The sequence below is a fragment of the Nematolebias whitei genome, chromosome 2, assembly GCF_014905685.2.
Source record: "Nematolebias whitei isolate Nwh7 chromosome 2, NemWhi1, whole genome shotgun sequence".
In the NCBI taxonomy this organism is placed as follows: domain Eukaryota; kingdom Metazoa; phylum Chordata; class Actinopteri; order Cyprinodontiformes; family Rivulidae; genus Nematolebias; species Nematolebias whitei.
In genome coordinates, this window is record NC_056499.1 from 43,088,276 (window position 1) to 43,110,606 (window position 22,331).

General features: G+C 39.2%; 1 protein-coding gene across 1 annotated transcript in view; it reads left to right on the plus strand.

The window, feature by feature from the left end:
* Nucleotides 1-4,662: 4,662 nt before the first annotated feature.
* LOC119424494 (C-Jun-amino-terminal kinase-interacting protein 1) overlaps nt 4,663-22,331 on the plus strand; it is a 55,578-nt gene continuing 37,909 nt past the window's right edge. The window contains exons 1-2 of the mRNA XM_037691982.1: nt 4,663-4,766; nt 16,709-16,820. Coding sequence (XP_037547910.1) covers nt 4,711-4,766; nt 16,709-16,820 — 168 coding nt within the window. The 5' untranslated portion in view covers nt 4,663-4,710. The remainder of the gene's footprint in view (nt 4,767-16,708; nt 16,821-22,331) is intronic.

A 22,331-nucleotide genomic window follows, 5' to 3' on the forward strand; every position in this document is an offset into this window, starting at 1 on the left:
TATTTTCGGAGTAATACCTTTGAACAGTTGGGTCAGTGATCCCTGTCGGCTGCTATTTTGCTTACTTGAAGTTGAAGTGCTGGTCGTTGACATTCTAGCCATGCAACTATCGTAAATGGCTCTGTGGTGTGTTTTTAAGTGTTGATAAAGATTTGTGGTGTTACCTCGAGAGGTAGCAACAGCAGCAAGGCAGGTTCTGCACACATTTTTGCGCAGTTTCTTTTTTACAGCCAAAATAATCCCAAACAACGGACGTGCTGCCCCTTTTTGGTACCGAACTTTCAGATGTATCAGCTTCTGTCGAGCCTGACGCCATTGTGCAACCTGTTAAAGCGCAGTGTTGACATCTCCCCGCACCCTGCTCTGCTTTGCTCTGCTCACTCACAAGTCACGTAACCAGATCACGTGACCAGTCCAACTTCAGCCTTCGCGATTGGGAAATCTCATTTTATCATATTGCAATATTATTGCAAATGCAATTAATTGTTCAGCCCTAATTCCTTCTCACACGCACACTTAGCTACCCATTAAATAATTAAACTTTACATACAGAGCAGTTTGTTTTTTGTCTGTAATCATACATTGATGTCCATGAACTTAGATGGAATATATGGAGATATACAACAAATCTAAGTAGAGAATGTTCAGCTATTAAACAGCAGGGAAATAACTATATTGTGGTGATGAACTGTGGGGTGTTTAAAAGTGCCAGCAACCAGGTGTCAGGGAATTTTTGGTCGAGGTTTATGGATGTTTTTTAACTACGATTGCTGAGAAAGTTAACTACCCATGAACCAGGTGTTTGAGTTATCAGAGAGTTATTTTCTCTCTCAGTTGATTTGTTCCTGCATGTGCAGCTGGATGCCCAAGGTCATCAGTGTCTGCCTGCAGCTGTGAAATGATAAGCGTATACAAACAATTATTGCACGCTGCTCGTGGCAGATTCTTATGAGTGCATGTCCATGCATGTTAAACTTCTGTACATCTGTGTAACCTGTAGTGAACGTCTGCCCTTGCAAGTAAAAATCTTCTTGTTTCCTCGAGTGTGGCTTCTTTGAGTACGTTAGATGAATAGAGGATATTTTTTATCAACATTTTGAACCTTTGAGGCCGGCCCCAACATCTGACCTCGAACCTACAGCCTTGGATCTTAACTGTGCATGGGGGAGGTTTGATTTCCTTAACTGAAAGTTCTCTGGGCCCTTGAGCAAGACACTTAACCTTCACCATCTGCTCCCCTGTATGCCTTAGATAGCAGCTCTCTGGAAATCGGAAATCGGCCGATACTTGCATGAGAAACCGATTTTACAGATTTTTTTTTGTTTGTTTTAACAACAATTGGCTAAACTTCATTTATATTTCAGAGCACTACCTCATGGCCAGTTAAAACAAATTTGTATTGTTTCTAGGATATTTTTCAATGGTATGTTTTTCAATAAAATAATATTGGAAAATTGAAGGTGCATTGAGACCTTATAACACCTGACAGTGTCGCTTATACAACAAAATTGGTATCGGCAGGTCAGACTTTTTAGAAATCGGTGATCAGCCAGAAAACTGCAATCGGTGCACCCCTATTGCCAAGTCTTCATGCAACTTAATTCGCTGTGGCGACCCCTGAAGAAGGGAGCAGACCAAAACAAAACAAACAAACAAAAACAAAAAAAGAAAACTGAAAGTCATCATGCAGGAATTTCTGAATTTTAGAGAGGCCAGCTTTGCTGTTGGTTCAAGCAGTGACAGGTGTCTGACCAGAGCAGAGCCACCGCAGAGGGTGAGAAGATCAATGTTTGTTATTTTGGGGAAATCGGGGATCTCAAAAGTGACTCTGTTTGGCAGGTTGTCAGGGACTGTAATTTTTCAGAGATCGCAGGTCTCATATTAGGCAGGTAGTCAGGGACTATCATTATCAAAAGGAAGTCACGAAGGGACTTAGCTGTATAGAGATATTTTTATCCAACACCAGGTATAATTCAAAAGTAATTTAATGAAGAACAACAAAGAAAACAGACAGACAAGAAGGAACAAACCTGCCACCAAGAAGAAAATAAGTTACTAGGACTAATCTCATAAGAGCTACTGCAAATGTGACAAAACCTAACTTAAAGTAGGTAATATGTCACTGAGTAGTGACAGGTGAGTTGATTACAGATGGAACACAGGTGTGTGGACCTGAACAACAAGAAGAGCTGAGGGGGAAGTAGCTGTGAACATCAGCACAAAACCCTAAAAATGACAGGTTGAAATAATTAAACAGCAATTGCAAAAAAAAAAAAAGCAAATACCAGCAGAACACAAACAAGAACACTGGAACATTGTTACATACAGTGATAAAATGCAGGGGAACACAAACATTTAAGCAAGGGAAAGCAAACTAAACTTTAGCAAAGTCCACACCCCTCAATGCCATGCCAGATGTTCTGTCAATTGGGAAAATTACATTAAGTTATCCTCGTGATGGACTTAAAACCTATCCAGGCTCCCCCACCTCTTGCACAGTGACTGTTAGATATGGAGAGTGGCACCAGTGACCCCCTGTGACCTGAAAGGGAAAAAGAAGGTAAAGATGGTGGATGGATGCATGGATAGATTGATGGATGGATAGACTTTTTAAACATTTTTAAACTTTTTTTTCTCATCAAAGTCTGTGAAACTGTTAGTTTGGAACTGGAGCATTGTATTCTTTCATGGAGTTTTTCCAGTCACTTTTCTGTTTTCTCAGCAACATGCTTTGAATCATAGTCGTATCATTGGTTCATCAAATTACTATAAATGTTTTGGCTCTTGTCTGTTTTTCAACACTTCTTGTAAACGTACCGGCATTGTACTTATAACTTTAAAACTGTATATAACTGTGTAACTGTACACACCATCCCCTCTGTAACTTGGAGTTGGCATTTAGGAGGGGATTCTGAATTAATCACATTATGGAACAGTTTCTTGTAATAGGATTCATAGTTTCCTTTATGGAACTACAGTAGTTTAGAGTTGGATCTTCTTTTATATCCAGATATGAGCCCAATTTTTGCTGTCTTGCCAACATTCTGTTCCAGACATTGTATATTAGTTGGTCTAGATATTTTGTTTAAATTAAAAAAAATAATTTAAAATGATGGACGCTATAGTTCATTAAAGCTAAAATATCTGCAGAGCTAATTTAATTTTAGTTTCCGAATAATAGGGATGCACCTATTCAGCATTTTTTCCATACCAATTTAAAGCACATACAGTACATTTAAGTACTTACTAATATTGAGTACTGATAAATGGATCAATAAATCCCATTACACTGGTACTTTGTACACTTATTTTGGAAATATTTGTGAAAACCAGAGAAGCTATGTAGGCTACATTACAAATGCGCCTATTGGTGAGTGGTGAGATTACTTGGAAGTTTGTGTTCAGATCTGCATACAGTATTTGCCAGGCCTCCTATGGTCAATGAGAGACTGTAGAACATATAATGTGCTATTCTTGTGGGTCTGCACATCTTGTTGGAGTCTTTTAATTGTCTGACGGCGCTGCTTGTGGATATTTTAGGAATAGGCTAAAACAGATGGACATTACTCCACAAGCTGCTGAAATGTAACACTGCCGTAAATTCTTACTTGAACACTTTTGTAAGTACAACTATGAGTACAAGCCCCACAGTTTGAGACATCTGTATCAGTGCATCTTACCAGATTTGTGTTAATATGTCATCCTATCTTGCACTTGTGCTGACAATTACACGACGTTACATTCTGCAGTTTTACTGATGCTTTTTTCCCCACCAAAGTGTCGTTCTTGTGAAGACTCACATTTAAATTTAAGCACCAGAACTAGAGGAAATAAATGCTTTGATTTTTTTTTTTACTTTTATATTTATTGATATAACTATTTACTTATACCAATCAACAATGACATATCTGTGCTTTCTGAATAGAGTCAAATACATTAAACACTGGTGGACTGGTGGAAATATAAAGAATTTATGATAACAGAATTTTGTTAATGAAAACCTGGATATTTTAATATGTTACTATAAGGAAGGGACCATGTGGAAATCACCTAAAAGTGACCAAAAACTTCCAGTTTGCTCTAATGAAATGGGTAGTTATGCAATCTGGATCAACTAAACTTTTTTTTGTATTTTTATTTTGCTTAACCCATATTCATATTTTTGGTAAGTGCTGAAGTGATGGATAGCAATAGAACAAAACATTCTGTTGATAGATGAACAGAATAAGATAAAGGAAAATAAGAAGACTTGTATGATCAGTGGGACTCATGAATAATTTAACGTGACACTATTTCACTGAGAGAAAACCAGGGAGGGGCGTTTCCTCTTGCACTGATGCTTTTTTTTTCTTGTTGGGGCTTTCTGTGCCGTTTTTTGATCTGCTAACCGAAGCAGTTTTCTGTGGTGGCATAGTAAATCGAACGCACACAGCGCAGGCTAGGTTATATAACACTACTCCATTCTGGCAGCTTCAGCTCCACAGCATCAAGACAATTGGCCCATCCATCTCCCTCTCCTCCGGACGAGCGGCAGCAGCCATGCTTTGAATCGGACTCCTCGCTCATCGACCCGGACGAGCTGTACCCCTCCTCCCTTTCCCCCAGCTCTCTTCCTGTTCGCTCCTCCTCTCCCTCCCTCCTTCACTTTCTAATCTTGCTCCTTGTCATCCTTCACCTCTTCTGGCTGTGGATGTCCTCCTCACGCACGGGATGGACTCAGGAAGGGAAGGAGGAGAGGGTTGGATGGAGGACCAGTGGGAGAAATGGTAGGGCATGATTTTTATTACCTTACTTATGAGCAGCAGCGTGGTTGTGTGTGACCTTGTGAGTGTGTTACTGCTAATATTCACTCTTATTGTTTTATACCATCTCTTTGCATACTGAAGCTCAGGCAGGAAAGCCCTTGTAGGAAACCGAATACATATCTGTGTGTACATTTCTATAGAGGAGAAGCAAAACATGCAAATGTACATACATTTTTCTTCAAAATAGGACCAGAGAAGCCACATAAGTGAACTGACATAACATTTTCTGTTTGTTTATGTGTAACATGATTACAGTCTTGTTACAGAATAGTTCATGACTGTGTCTAAGAGTTTGCTTTAACATATGGGCTGAATGGAAGTGGGTTGAAGCATTGAGACCGATTCAGATCCTGATCATGCTTCATGCCCTGTCCTTGCAGGAGGGCAAAACAGATGAATGACTGTCAGTATACAGTTCTTGTAATCTCTTCTTGGAACAGAAGCACACATCATGCAAATTATCAGTAGAGGTTGTGTAAAAGGCTTGAGATAGAGTAAAAATGACATGCAAGTGCTAACTCGAGCATGTTCTCTTTGACTGTAGGATCGAAACAGATGCTTGTCTAAGTGGGTTTGATACTTGGCAAAAGATATGCAGAAAGGTCTTTAGCGTTGTCCACCATGAATCTGCTCCTTCCAGTATTACATCATCAAATCTTGCACTATAGCATAAACAATGGTTTAGGTAACCCTTGCCTTCAAATACAAATGGGTAATCAGGTTATTGTCTATGTCTGTGCACGTGTTTGTTTGCATTAGCAAAATATCTCATGAACCACTGGGTCAATCTGCATCTACAACTGATTTTATTTTGATGGCAACCTGATTTCAACACCGCCCCCACTTAGGACTGTCAGACCACATCTCAACCTTCCTGGCTCCTGCTTACATGCCCCCGCTGAGACGCTCCAGACAGGTACAAAAGAAAGTTAAATGTTGGATCCAGGACAGTGGCCTCATACTGAGAGATTGTTTTGATCGAACAGACTGGCAGGTTTTCAGAGAAGCTGCTGAAAATGGAGGATCGTTTGATCTGGACCAATACACATCCTCAGTTCTGGGTTACATTAGTACATGTACTGACACCGTCTCCATTACCAAAAATGTTAAAAGCGACCCAAACAGAAAACCTTGGCTAAATGCAGAGGTGCGTACCCTGCCTTCAGGTCTGGAAGCTCAGAGGAGCTGAAGAAGGCCACCCCCTGGCTCCACTAATGTGCCTGGTGGTGGATAAAACAGCTTTGTCCACTTGCCAGAAATTGTCACTTTGTGCTGCTTCAGACAAGCACACACAAACTGTACACAGAAACCTCCTCTGTTCTACACAAAACACTCATCTCCAAAACTGGAAATAATTACTATTCCAATAGCTCAGTGACGGGGGGACACCGGCTACCACTTGTTTATCTATAAGATGATTATTGTATGAATTTAAATGTATCTGGCATGAAACATGATGCTATTGCATTGCTCCTAAGAATGCATGTGTTCCCCTTTTTGGGGAATATGACTCCATACTGTCCACAATGTCATTTGATAATATATCTACTATAAATAGTAAAACAAGTTAAATAATATTGTAGTGTTATTGTTTATAATATGCTATTTAGCCATCCGCAACAACAAAATGAAAGAGGGTGAAGCAGAACAGCTCAGAATCAAAGTTTCATCCTGCCTCAGCAATGCCAAACCACCACCTTCCAACATCAGTAGAGAGGAGAGAGATGCACTCACCACTCTTAGCAAGGACAAAAACATCATCATTCTCCCAGCAGACAAATGAAGGTGCACAGTGATTTTGAACCAGAAAGACTATCATGAGAAAGTTATGACACTCCTTAGTGACTTAACCACTTATGAACCTCTGAAAAGAGATCCAGGAAGTGGTTACAAGAAGAAGTTAATAGATTGCCTGAAAAATTTGGAGCAGGACAAGGCTATTGACCGTATTCTGTACCACAGACTGTACCCAGGGGAGGCCACACCTAGTCTGTATGGTTTACCTAAAATCCACAAACAAGGTGTACCTTTAAGACCTATTGTTAGCATGATTAACTCTGTCACTTACAATGTTTCCAAATATCTGGCGTCTGTACTCATCCCTTTAGTTGGCAGCTCAGAACACCACATACATAACACCATGGACTTTGTGGATAAGGTGAGGGATGTCATCATGGAGACTGATGAAACAATGGTCTCTTTTGATGTCACATCACTCTTTACGTGCATTCCTGTTGATGATGCAGTAGAGGTGGTCAGTTTAAGATTAAAATCAGACACCACTCTGAGCAGCAGGACCACGCTTTCCACAGAACAACTGTGTCAACTCTTGAAACTGTGCCTGCAGTCAACCTACTTCACATATGGGGAGCAATATTATAGGCAGAAACATGGGTGTGCTATGGGGTCTCCAGTTTCTCCTATTGTTGCCAACCTGTACATGGAGGAGGTAGAAAAGAGAGCCTTGACGTCCTTTTCGGGGACACCACCAAGTCATTGGTTCAGGTATGTTGACGACACCTGGGTTAAAATTAAATCTCAGGAAGTCCAACATTTTACTGACCACATCAACTCTGTGGATAAATACATCAAGTTCACACGAGAAGATGTAAAAAATGGCAAGTTGGCTTTCTTGGACTGTGAGGTCTCAGTCTCTGATAGAGGACATTTGCAAACCGAGGTTTACCGCAAACCCACCCACACAGACCAGTATTTGCAGTTTGACTCCCATCACCCTTTGGAGCACAAGTTAGGAGTCATCAGGACTCTGTAACACAGAGCAGACAGCATCCCCACTAGCTCTGGAGCCAGGCAGAAGGAGAAATCCTACACAAAACAGGCTCTAGAGCAATGTGGATATCCTAACTGGGCCTTCCTGAAAGCAGAGAAGAAACCCAAACAGGACTCCAGTCAGCCATCAGGTGAAAAGGAGGAACCCAGACCAGTGGTCATTCCGTATGTTGAGGGGGTATCAGAGAAACTGAGACGTTTATTTTCCAAACATAACGTCCCAGTGGCTTTTAAACCCCAAAATACATTACGGCAAAGACTGGTTCATCCCAAAGATCCAGTCCCCCGGCACAAACAGAGTAATGTTGTGTATGCTGTTCAGTGTCAGGAGGGCTGTGATCAGTCTTACATCGGGGAAACTAAACAGCCACTGGCCAAAAGGATGGCCCAGCACAGAAGATCAACATCATCAGGCCAGGATTCTGCGGTCTACACTCATCTCCAGGCCAGCGGTCACTCTTTCAAGGATGAAGACGTTCACATCCTGGACAGGAACGATGGTTTGAGAGAGGAGTAAAGGAGGCCATCTTTGTGAAAAGAAATCATCCATCATTAAACAGGGGTGGAGGCCTCCGGGTTCAACTGTCCCCCTCTTACAATGCTGTGATTGCTAGTATCACTCAGTCCTCTGTGAGTAGTAAACAGCCATCAGTGTGCTAATGACCCATTGTTAGGCTGATGGTCCTTCTTGAGCATGTGATCAGCTGGTTTTGGTTGTCAGCAGCAAACTGGTTGATCCACTCTAAGAAGGTGCTATTTAAGAGACTGAGCTGAAAACAGCACCTCAGACTGAGGAAGTCTCTTGGATGAGAGACGAAACGTTTCTAGATTTTTTTTGCTTTGTTTTGCTTTTGTTTTTTTGAATGTCCAGAGGACCAGATTGAACTTTTTTGGAATATGCTATTTACTTTCTGGTAATATAAGCTTGCTGACACAAGAAAAAATCTAGGAAAAAGTAAAAACATTTATCATTATGACTTATAATTGACTTCATGTGATATTTGCAAACAAAAGCTTTGCATTCATGTGCAAGCTTTGAATAACAATTGTTTTGTTGATGCTGTGGGAATGAAATCTGGATTTAGTTAAGGACAAATGAGCTGGTTTGGGCTCATCATGTTCTCAGCGTAAGGTCATACTGTCCTTTATTAATACACACAGAGAGGCACACCATGAAGACACAAAAACACCAGCTGGCTGCTCTGTCGCCTCCCGCTGTCAATAAAATGCAGCAATTTACCTCAAATCCACAGTGATGCAAACTAAAACATCACTCCTACAGAGCTGTTGTCATCCTTTGTCTCCTACAACATAATCTATCAGCAGAGAATATCAAGGAGCATTTAGAAAATGGGATTTAAGCCAAGGAAGGACCAAATACTGAAAAGAGTAGTGATGTCCTGATGCTGTGCCATAATGGTAAATGGTAAATGGACTGTACTTATACAGTATAGTGCCTTTCTATCTTATTAAGATACTCAAAGTGCTTTACAGCACAATCTGTGTCCTCATTTACCCATTCATACAGCACTCTACTAGATCTCTACAAAGAATAATCAGAGCTTTATCACATTCATACACTGATGGGACGCACATCGGAGGCAATGGGAGTGCAGTGTCTCGCCAAAGGACACTTCCGAATGTGACTTCTGGTGGAATCGAACCCCCAACTCTTGCATTGGAGGACGACTGCTCTAACCACTCAGCCACAGCTACCCCAGGTAGATAAATTTAATAAGGTTGAGTCAGGTCCTCTGGATGGATTCTATTCTCAAAGCAGTGATACCACAGCAAGACTTGTGTCAGCCAAGGTGAATGATGAGAACTCAAACCTGTTCAATTTAAAATTCCTATTGGACTTTTATACTTTGTATATTTTCAGGATCCTTGTCAAAGATTATATAGTTACAGTTCCCAATATTTATTTGAATTTGAATTTACAGTGAGGAAGATCAAATATGCTTAAAAAAAGAAACCACCACAAAAAAAGCACAGCAGTCCCTCATTTATTGTCGGGGTTTGGAACCCCCCCATTCACAATGATCGAGAAAGCACAAAGTAGGGATACAGTAGTCCAAGTTCAATTAAACTTTATTGTCTGTGGTACATGAGATGGGATGAAATTATGTACACAGGTATTAGTAGTAAGCAGTAGAAGAAGTAGTAGTTTATTTTAGTATTTATATACAGGTATATATTGGCGTTTTAAACCCTCCCCACACTCTTGCAATGTTCGTAATAATTTTCTAAACTCTAAACTTTAAAAGAAAAAAAAATCTAAATGGGTACTCACCAGAGAAGATGAAGAAGAGATGGAGGTGAAGCATTAGCTGTCCAGTGATTACAGTCAAGTTGAGGAAGATGAGATGAAACCAGGGGCTTTGGCTTTGTCCTTCATAATAAAAGTGTGGGATGGCATTCTTTTCCAGAACAGGCCCGTTTCGTCCACGTTAAAAATTGTTCAGACCTGTAGCCCCCCGGCTTGGAGATCAGATCTTTGAACGTCGTGTTAACAAACCCCTCCACTCCTGCTGTCAGCGGACGCAGCCTCTCCGTGCAGAGAAACACTTTTAATCCAAATTGTTTTTAATTCAAAGTGATGGTTTTTTTTTTTTCTTCCTGCAATCATTAATCCACAAGACCAATGCAGCTTCCATCCTAACAATCGTGCCGTAAAGGCGGCTGGCAACATCCTTGTAGGTCACAATTAAAATAAATTGGTTGAGACACTATCTTAAAAATCAACAGAAACTCTGGTTTTATATTCCTAATGAAATCTTCAAGAAATTAGGTGGCACTGAATTTCTCCTCAAATGTGACTATGACCAAAAAAAGCTCCCCCATAAACTCTCATTATTTCATCAACAGGTTTTACTATACAGGGAAATGATTTCCAAACACAATTTCAGTCCCCACAACACCCCACTTTGGAACGGCAGATATGTATTATGTAACCGCAAATCTATATTTCTACAGAGCTGGTTAGATAAAGACATATGGTCTGTTTTACACTTGTATGCTTGTGTACTTGCTGTGTACACTTGTGTACACAGCATCTTCCACTGGTGTTTCGGTTCACCACCTGAAACTTTTGAACTCACAGAACGTTTAGGAGCCATAATGCAGTAGTAACGCTTGAAGTTAAGTTGAAAAAGAGCGACGGTAAACAGACGGTAACAGCCAATCAGCGGCCTGGAAAACATAGCCGTTACTGATCCAATCAGAGCCCGGGTTACTAAGAGCAACATTCTGTTTCTTAAAGACATGACCTCACATGATTTACACTTTCTTGTGAATCTTATATTTGTAAAGTTGAATAGAAAAAAAAAAAAAAAAAACTTTTCCATGTGACATGAATTAAATTTTAATTTTGAAAGGCTGGTTCAGCAGTCATGACTTTGTTTTGCAAAAATACTGTTCGGCAGAAAACAACAGGCACTACAGTTACAGCACAGCACTGACTTAAGGGCAATGTAGTCCTTATGAGTGGTGATAACAGTACAGAAGAGGCTGAATGAGAGAAAACTACAAATGGCGGCACCTGTCTGAATTTGTTTTCGTCATGAACTTATTGACTGTGTGTACCCAGTTGAGCCTTACTGCTCGAAAATCTGCTAAAAAATACTTTTTCTGTATACAAATATACTTTACAATCAACTGACATCAGCAAATAAACAGTTTGAACACCATGAAATTTTGTATACCTAAACTTATCAAAAACACACAACAATATCTATGTTGTGACATGTTCAATTTAGTTTTTTTTTTACAAGGCTTTTGATGCTCAAGTCTAAATCTATTTCAAATACAACTTTATAAAGTATACTTAGTTCTGAAATAAAGAAAGATATATTTAAATTTTATTTTAAGTTACCAAAAAAACTATTTTTAATACATTAATACAGTATAATTATTCATTAAATTAGTCCTTTTTTGAATGAAAATGACAAAATAAAACTATTTGCAGGTTATCTGAAAATGTCATGTACAGTAGTCCGTCGCTACTTTGTGGTACTATCGCGGACTCGCTCTATCGCGGTTTGTATACGTACAGTCCGTCCATATACTGGACTTTTTTTTTTTTTTACACACAATTGTGGACTGTACAGTTTGAAAGTTTGAAACTTCAACTTACCCCAGAAGAGGTACATGTTTCTCAGCTAGAGGATGCTGCAGAGTTCTGCCTCTCCTCTCATCTGACAAAATTGTTTTAGTTTGGATGTAGAGCAACAACACTTGCATGTTGCACAAATACACTTGTAGTTTAAAAGAAGCAGTTTCACATTCCTGTAGGCTGAAGTATCAGATTCCCCATGGCTGGGAATGGTTTACTGTTGACTTCACCCAAGGCAGGATGTAAATAGTGGATGCTCAGGGCTGCAGCAACTGCTAATCTGGGTCAATTAAAAAAAAATAACTAAGCAATAACTTGTGTTGTCAATGCGGAGGTTTAGAAATTAAAAAAGAAAATAATATAACAAAAAAGAAAAACCTCCATGTCAGAACACAGAGGGAGCGACAGGAGCAGGTTTGATTGAAAACAAGGCCCCAGTTTTGGCTGCTTGATCGAGAGGGTCCGGTGGGCTGGAGGGTCTTCACAGGACTTCACAAATTAATAAATAAGACTGGAATACAATTAAATAAAAATCACAAAAACATGTAGGGTGTACTAATGGGGGAAAATGTCTTTATAATTTTTATTTTATTTTATGAATTTTTATATTTTTACAAAAATTGCACTATAAAAAATATTTATTAATTTTTTTAATTAAGTGAAATGTGAATGTTTGTATGTGTGTGTGTGTGTGTTGTTGCTGTTTTTTTTTTTAAACTAAAGACCTTTAAAGAGTTAAACATATTTTAAAGTAATATAAACCGGACTTTTTTATTTCTGGCTGTGATAGCTCTAAAAGACTGACTTTTTTATTGTGGGAAACACATTTTAAAAATAACAATTTACACAGGTACTTAAGGTGAGAAATGTTCCCCCTAAATAACACAAATCATCAAAAATTTAAAGGGACCTTCATGGGTTAACCTTCCAACACAAGTGCTCACAATATTTAAGTCTAAATAAAACTTACTTGAAGACAATACAATGCTTTCAATAAATGATCTATTTATAATTAAATAATTCAACAATGCATATAATTATTATACAGTGACTTTATGTGTCCAGCTGTTTAATGAACAAATATTTTAAGTGCTAATGCCATCTGTTATGTCCACCAAGAACACATCATATCAAAACGTGATGCAAACAGGAAGATTCAAACATTCAATTTATTAAAAGCTTCTCCTTCCCGCAAAAAAATAAAAGTAGTATGGACCCTCAATTCCCGTGTCCACCTAAAAAGACTCACACAAACCCAAAGTATTGAAGTGAAAGATGAACCCGGTGAGCCGATCAAACAGAACAAAACAGTACATTTCCTGTCCCAACCCTGTACAGGGCCGTCTAAGCCACTTCTGGTACTGGACTAAAACTACAAAAATATACAAAAAGAGCCTAGTTCAAAAGAAAGAACAAAAACAGGACCACCAGTCCCACCAGGCCAAAATTATTATAAAAAAGGACAAAAGTTAACAAAAAAACTACCTTGTCAGGCTGAGGATGGCTGATGCAGCCCACATTGTCGAGACTCATCCTGGACAGGATGAGCGAGAGGGAAACAGAGCCCAAAACAAAACAAGGGAGGCCAGAGAGCAGACAAAACGAAGGTGAGCACAAAGAGAGAGCTGAGAGAGAGAGGGAGAGAAGCTCCTGAAGGCCATTCTGTTTATGGGCAGGTGGAACACGCCATGTCTTAAAACAATTAAGGGCCGGTTAATGAACCCAAAATATGTCCCAAGGACAAATAATAAGAATAATGTGCCTCAGGCACGTAACATATCTGAGTCACATCAGAACTTTGAGCCAAAAACAGACAAACAAAACACTCAAAGAGGACTTGGTGAATAACAAGTTTGATTCAATTCAGTTTATTTCTATAGCGCCAAATCACAACAAAGTTGTCTCAGGGCACTTTACAGGAACATTCACAAACATAAAAGCCAATTAGTAAAGTTCTCTATCTAAGGAATCCAGCAGACAAGATGAATCTTGGCTTCGTTGCAGTCTCCCATCCTGAGCAAGCACAGTGACAACAGTGGAAAGAAAAACTCCCTTTTAACAGGAAGAAACCTCCAGCAGAACCAGGCTCAGGACAAGCGGCCATCTGCTTTGACCTTCTGGTTGAGAGGACAGGAAGGAGAGACAGACGAACACAGAATGGTAGGTCCAGGTATAGGTCCAGGTGGATCTGAAAGACAAAAACACATGTTAGGGATAGAAAAAATAATTACAAATACAAATCAGGTTGAGCAGAGTAAGTAAAGACAGTAGCAGAGTGAAAACTGTGGTCAGTTTGTCTTTTTCTTTGAGTTGGATTGTCACATAACTGTGTCATCCTCTTATTCACCCTTTGTGGTTCGCTCATATTTTTGTTCTTGTAAAGCCTCAGTTGTCTGTCAACACCTGAAATTTACATTCACAATAAAATGGCAAAGGTGTGGCTAGCCTGTGCAATCTGTTCCAGGTATGTTTTTTTTTCCCTTTAGTCCAGTTTTCTCTTAATTTTGTGTATTAGATAATATTGACAATACAGATGGAGTGGTGGCGCAGAGGCTGGAGAAGTGAACCTGTGATTGAATGGTTGGTTCAAATCCCCCTGCTGACCATACTATCAAAATATGGTTGATAAAGGTGAAGTGCCCACAACTGCCTCCACCCTCATTTCCCCCACTCTGGGCCCTTGACCAACTTAAAACTTATTAATGCAGACATTGCTCACTGTTGTAAACCATTTATTCAGCTTTTTGTAAATTTGTGGGAAGTCCAAACTAAAGTTTCCCAACTTAAAGTTAGTGGGGACATAAAAGAAAAGAAGAATAACTGTCACTAAAGAGCACAAGCAAGTGTGTCTCTCATGCCTGTCCCAAGCCATAAATAGTGATGGTTTGTCAGATTGGGCATCTGGCAAAAAAACACTGTTGTCAAACCAAACATTTGAATTAATCAAAAATATATCTTTCAGTGGCAACCCCTAACGAGCTAACAGCCAGCCACACAAAGAAGAACAAGTATGTCAAGACAAACACTTCAGATGGTGCTACATTTTTTGTTTGTTTGTTTGTTTTTGTTTTGTTTTGTTTTTGTTTTTTCTCAGTGTTTCATTATTTTTAGTGCTGGTTAAAAACCCATGAATAAATGTTATATTTTCCTCATCAATCATAGTTATCAATAAAAAATGTATATTGTTGGTACCACTTTACAATAAGGCTCTCCTTATAGATGGTTAATAAATAGTTTATAGATATGTTATTAATTCCTCTATAGTCACCTTATAAATCATTAATAACTGCTTATTATGCATTAGTTAAGGGTGACAGACAAAACTGACCAGTTTCTTGCCAAATAGTGAGACAAATCTGTTTACTTATACATTTCATTTAGAGTTGTTATATTAAACATTTCAGACTAAGTTACTACCTTGTTAGCACAATAAGCATTTGTAAACCTTTTTTTTTAAGATACATTAGTTGTAGATACTTATAATGCTGTGATACAATATTATATGATAAAGAAATAGGTTTACAAGTGTCTGTTTCTGTGAGTAGCAAGTTGGCCATCTGGCCTAAAACACTTGACTGCTGTTAATAATGATTGACAGTTTCAGATGGGTCTGTTTGCACATGTTAAAAGCCTGCTCGTGAGATTCCAACAGGAGGTTGGCTTAAAACACAGCAATGAAGACTACTTATGGGACAGATCTGGTTGATAGGCCGCAGACTGACAAAGTCCTCTGGATGGGGGACGAAACATTTCTTCACTCGAAACAAGTCCAGATGACATGATTTAACCATTTTTGTTGTTATTTACCTGGATGATTGAGCTTACAAACCTTTTTGAGTCTGAAATGTTTACTATAACAACTCTAGATGAAATATATAAGTGAACAGATTTGGCTCAAAAACTGGTCAGTTTGTCTCTGTCAACATTAATTAATGCATAATAAGCAGTAATTAATGAATTATAAAGTATTTATAGAGGAATTAATAATGTATCTATAAACTGTTTATTAGCCATTTATAAGGGGAGCCTTATTGTAAAATGGTACACAAGTTCTTGATAAAAGAAAATTATATACACTTTTTTTTTATATGTACACATAAAAAAAAATCAGGTAAAATGTGATTCAAAACCCTAACTAGTTTGTGTTACTGTTTATAAACTAAATACAGTATATGGGAGCATTCCTCTTCAGTCAGCCAGGCTACAACCAGGGAAGAAGTGGACAAAGTGGAGGAGTTTCCATCCTAAAAAGTGGATAAAATATTTACCAGCAGGAGGTGTCACTTTTAAGAGATAGTTTAGCCATTTTGATGTAATATTCTGTTATATATTTATAAATTGTTAGTACCTATCAGTCGTAACATGATCCATCTCTGAACACATCTATCCAGTGTCTTCAACTGCTTCTCATTTCTGGGTCACGGGGAATGCATCGAGGGGCGGGGTGCAACCTGGGCAAGTTACAAGTCCATCATAATCCCTGAACACGATGAAAGAATACAAAAAGGACTGTCGTATTGCTAAGGGAGCATAGTTGTCCTGAAGCTGCTGAATGTTTTCGTCCACTGGGACTTTAACTTTCAGACTGAATACTGATCAGGCGGACAGCCACACAACGACTTTGTTCAGAAGGAACACCAGCTTCAGTGGAACACTGTAACAAACTAACATCTACAAGTCAATATTAAAACAATTATATAATCATTTCTCTTTTCTCATTATCCACTAAAACATCAAGTGTGTGTTCATAACGTTTTCTAATTGTAATAATTAGAACTATTTTCTCAATAATGTTTTCTAAAAAAGCCTTTTTTTTTTAGAAACAGTTACAGTCGTTTTCTGGAAATTTCAAATGTTGAAAAAAAGTAATTTTTGGCTAAATTACATAATTTTGAAAGTGGATTATTGAACAAAATTATAATTTGGTTATCAACAAGTGCTAAGTGATTTTATTTTTGTTGCTCCCCTGCTCACCCTTGTCCCACTCCTCCTCCTCCAGGTTGACGCATGATATTAGTCTGGATGAGTTTGAGGATGACGACCTGTCAGAGATCACAGAGATCACTGACGAGCGAGGGAGAAGTCTCAACTGCAACGGCCCAGATATAAGGGTAAGCTGGCCCCAACGAGGTTCTCTAAGTGCATAAATATGTTGCCATTTTTCATGGAGCATGTAGTTCCTAACACCTGAACATGTGCTGAGATTCATCATTTTATTGTAGCTAAAACAGGCTGCATGTGTTGAAAAATATTCTGGTTATCAACAGCTCTGCTCATTTCTGGTCCACAGGACACTCCCACTGGCAGAACTTATTACTTGCAAACCATTGTTAGTTTACCCAACCTGCTAAATCTGCCTCCGTGACAGACTTTGTGGTAATAATTTTTATATTCATTGCCTTCCACTGAAAGGCTTACTAGCAGCACGTCATCAGAAGCACGTCTACATCTAGAGCAACACATTTCAAGATGGCTGTCACAGCCAACTAAATGGTTGTAATGTAGTCAGTTTTACAGATGATGAGCTAAAAATTGTTTTGGGAGTAGCAGAGCTGACAGCAGGCTCAAGATCTTTATTTGAACATTTGTTGTTAACTAATAGAGTCAACCCTGTTAAGTTAGCAAAATATCTTATGAATATTACTGTATAGATTTTTAATGAGTTCCAAAATGTATGCATTGGGTTAAATAATTATTAATTATTAATAATTGAAAAACTTTTGAAACCAAGTAAAGTTATGGAGGTACCTACTGCCAGCTGACCTTTGAAAATACAAACTGACATTAATTCAGTCATTTCAACAGACACTGAGCTAAAAGTGGTGTTGTAGTAGCAGTGAGTCATTTATAACACTCACTCTGAGCCATAGGTGTTGCAACGTGAAGGGGTGAAGGGGATGTGTCCCCCTCACATGTAAAAATATTTGTTTGGACCCCCCACCACCACATTTACCATGAAATATTGGTTCGCCCAGAGCTGTTTCAATTTCTTCATGAACAAATCCATCCCACTTAATTAATAGGAGAATACTCAAACCAGTAAAAATCCACTCCGGGTTTTGCTGGTTACCTACAACAACTTGCTACACCACATGCATTGTTTCTCCGTGGTCACTTGATGGGGCGGGGGGAGGAGGGGGAGACACCTCTATGCTGCATGGTAGCGCAGCACCACATTAGTGCGGGCAGTTGTTGACCGGGATGTGGGGTGGGGGTTAGGATGCATGAGAGAAGCGGAGCGCTAGGTCTGTAGCATCTTAGCTAGTGTATCTGTATTGTGCGCCGTTAGCTTAGTAATATGTTAGTGCAGGCAGCTGTTGACTGGGGGGGGGGGGGGGGGGGGGGTGTTGTGCTATGCTCTCCTAGTTATTGAATCAAGTGTTTACTTATGCAGGTCAACGTTTATCCCGTTAAAATACACCAGAATGCAGGAAATGGCATCTACTTTACGCAAAATGTGATGGGGGAGGACCCCAGACCCTCCCATATTACAAATGTTTCTGACACCTATGCTCTGAGCTGACGTCTTGCTGTATTGCATGTAATTGCACATAACGGTGTCATGAGCTGTGCATTCTGGTTACTTTGGAGGTTTGTTTTGAGTTTAGTAGATGTATTTTCCTCTGTAGCGTATGCTTTATGTTTATGACTGAGTTCTGTTACGTGTGTTTACCTGTTATCAGTTCACTGCAGTTCTCCTCTGTCGGTTCCCTGCTCCATCCCTGCCTACTCTTACCTGGTTTTGTTGTCTCTCCCCAGGTGTCCATCATTCTGCCTTCTTGGTGTTCCTTTATATTCTGTGTCTTTCTGTTGTGTCCTCAGTCTTTCACTGAACATCATTGGATGGCACCCCAATGACATCCAATGAGCCTCCATGCCTCCATGCGACCTTGCATTATTTCTGAGCCTTTTGAGATTTTGTAAGTCTCCTGGCTGCCCTGTCAGCACTTTATTTTATATTTTTGTTAATAAAACTGTTTTTTTTTTTTTATATATACTGTTGGGTGCAATTTGCAGCCTGGGTCCTAAACCTGCGCCATCATGGTAAACGGTACTTTTAAGGTTTGGCTATAGCACCATTTCCTCTCATCATAAGATGACCTTGGTCTAAAATTCAAGTAGGAAATATGATAGGAGATATGCATTCCTTTAAGGAATGCTAGGAGTTTAGTATTAAACACATTTATGCTGCTACAGTTCAAGTTGATCTGAGCTTAGATGACTGTTTTTAATGTTTTGTCCTGAATGGCTGCTGTATTCACCTGTTTTTGTGCAGAGGTGACTATAGATGCAGAGACGAGCGGCACAGGAAGAAGCAAACAAATAAAAATGCCAGCCTAATTGGATGTGACTAGTGCACTATTTTGGCTATTTAAATAATTGACTAAACTCTATTCGCTGAATTAAAAGTATCAAATAACTGAACTGTTGGTGGAAATTATTGACAGTAAACTTAAGATAGAAGTGTTAAATATGGCTGTCAGAGAGAGATGGGGAGCTGTTTGAAGGGAGGGAATAGCTGAAAGTAAGCTTATTATTCTGTCAGATCCCTCTTCTGTTCCCACTGAAACCATCATCCCTTCCTCCTCCATTCAGCTCTGCTCCAGTATCCTAGGCAACATGGGGGTTGAGGTTGTTTTTTCAATGCCTTTTTTGTTGTGACGTTTGATCTTTTACTGATGCCTGAGCAACAGATAAATACAACAGTCCACTGGAAATACTGTGCGGCTCAGGAGCCCGTTCTCTTCCACTGCTTTTCCTTAATCTATCCTGGAAGCTATTTATAGCTCAGATGACAGTCAGCAAGCGCTTTTTGCAAGAGGTGTGTGAGCGTGTTAACAATGATGACTCATACTCCCTTGGGGACTTTACAAGGATCAAAATTCCAAGTTTTTGTATGACAAGAAAGCAGGGACGCCACAAAACCACAACTCGTATGTTCTTTGTATATTTCCCCCCTCGGGCTGTGAATGCATCCGTCTAGTGTTTATGTCGGTGATTTTAGTCAGAGGTTTGGGTGACAGCATTTTTCCTAGAAAAAGTAAGCTCTGGTGCTTTGTTTCAATAATTGTTGTGTTTTTTCTTGTTCCTGCCTTAGTGTGGATCATAGATTGTGCACTTTAGTTTATTTTTTTATGCCACACGTCGTTTTTTGATGAACACAACTTTTGAATGTACGACTATGAGGTCATCTTTTTACTCTTGTCAAACAAAACACAAAGGTGCGTGTGTTGATTTTTTATCAGGTACATGAGAATGCAAAACTGGGAACAGCCTTTTTTCCCCTTCAAATATTCCCTTTTAATTAAATACAATGATTCGCATGGAGGTTCTTTAATGGATCACAAAAACACAAACAGACAAGTGATTTTTTTTTTCCCCCACGCTAAAAATACTAGTTCTGAAACAGTTGCTTGTGATTTCATACTTAGCTGCAGGCATGCTTATTTCTCAGAAATCGTTGTCCTTAATGCCAAAATCCTAAAGTGAAGATCATTTTACTTATAGCACTTAGTTCATTTGGGCAAATTATAGAAAAGTTTAGGCATAATACAAATAGCAAGGATTTGCAACATTGTGTGTGTTTGTTTTATTTTATTTGCAGTGGAAAATACTGTGGTAAAACCATCCCTGGATTCAGAAACCTTACAAATCCAGAGGGCTCGATTACAACCTTTATGGCTGGATTGTAATTGTGCATGCACTGTTGCGTATGGCCCCTGTTTAACGGTGAATAACGTACAAAAGAGCAACATTTCAACTGATTTTCTTACTTTGATTCCACACTTTTAAAGCATGTTTCTCACCAAGTTTGAGGAACGTCATCTATGGGGTTTTAAAGACGTTACAACTTTAATACACGTTTATAAGCACATGCAGTGCAGACGTGAAAGGTACCGGCCCAGTCGTAAAGGTTGTTATAATCGAGCACTCCTGATTTCATTGAGAGGAAGGTTTCCAAATCCGGGGAGGGCTTTTCTGCAACTGGAAACGTGTATTGTATGAACGGTTGATTTTGTTAGTTTTTTGTCACCTAAATGTAGCGATAGTACTTTACACTTAACACATACCTGTACTCAATGCAAACATAAGAAGTATGCTGTGCCGAAACCTGTTGGATAAAATAAATATCCTCATCATCTCTTTACTCAAATAAGCCACTCTGAGGACACGAGACGATTTTTAAACCAGTCTTTACTTGCAAGGGTAGGCGTCACGAGGAAGCTTTCACAGATGTGCACAAGTTACATCGTCAGTGAAACTCTGCGCTGGACAGAGGGGCAGGAAAAGCTTTTAATACACGTTATTAGACGGAGGTGAGGTCAAGACGACCTCGGCTTTCCAGCTTACAGACGACGACGAGGCCTTGGAGTTATCAGCGCTCCTCCGTGCGCCTGCAGGCTCCTCTCTTGAGGAGACCAAACAACTAACTCACATATATCAATTTAACATTAGTTACTGATTAACATCCATAACTTTTTCCTAAATTACATTTACAAAACCCTATTGATTTTGAATGAGTAACACATACAAGTTTCAAAAAAGTATATATTCAGTCTGCTTTATCATCGGCTGCATAAAACGTCTCATATGGTTGTGGCTGAAAAACATTTCTGCTTAAATTCTGTTTCAGTATCAAGTTTTTAAGTTTTCAGTGTCGTTTATTGCTAAAAGTTGTCTTAGATTTATGAAGAGATACTTTTCTTGAAGGAAAGGCGGGAAGTGGTGACACAGAGGTTAGAAGATGGGCTTGTGATCGGAAAGTCGCAGGTTCACCTCCCGGTACTGTCAACATAAAAAAAAATGTGGGTGGAAAAGGTGGAACACCCACACCTCCCTCCACCCTCATTCACCCCACTCTGGGTCCCTGAGCAAGGCCCTTAACCACCATCTGCTCCATAAACAGGTCTCCTTTGAAAATGAGTTATCGTGGCTCAATGAGACTGCCTGGATAAATAAAGGGTAAAGTATCAGTGGACAGTGACCAATATAGACAGGTTGGCAACTCGGACTTGACTCAAGGTTACAGGAAAATATATAATTCTGAGAATTTGTGACTGATGAGCTGCAGTCACGTTTTGAGCAGCTGACCTTTGAAAATAACAGTTTTTGTATGGAAAACTGTATTCTAGGCTTTGTATATTGTTTCATTACCAACCTCCACCCACGTCCTTTTGTACTAAGAGTGGAAATATTAAGCCTTTTTTATGTAATTTGATTATGATTTAGAGGGCTGAAATGTGATTATAAAATGGTTTAATGCATCTCACTGCACCCATATGCACACTATGAACACATTATGAACACAATGATGTGCTCTACTGAGAGACTAAAGAACTTGCTAGTCCCTTGTGCCATTAGGCTGTATAACTCGGCCACTCCTGGCAGGAACAAGAGAAGCTAGCTAGTTATGTCCCCTAACATAGTTGTTGTTGATCTCCTCTTTTAGTGTTGTTTTTATTTATTGATCGATTTTTTTAATACTCCATTTTTTATCTGGTGGGTCTTTTATCTTATTGTTTGTATGAATGGGAGCTACAGACTTCCACATAGTTTCCTTCAGGATCAATGAAGTATCTATCTATCTATCTATCTATCTATCTATCTATCTATCTATCTAT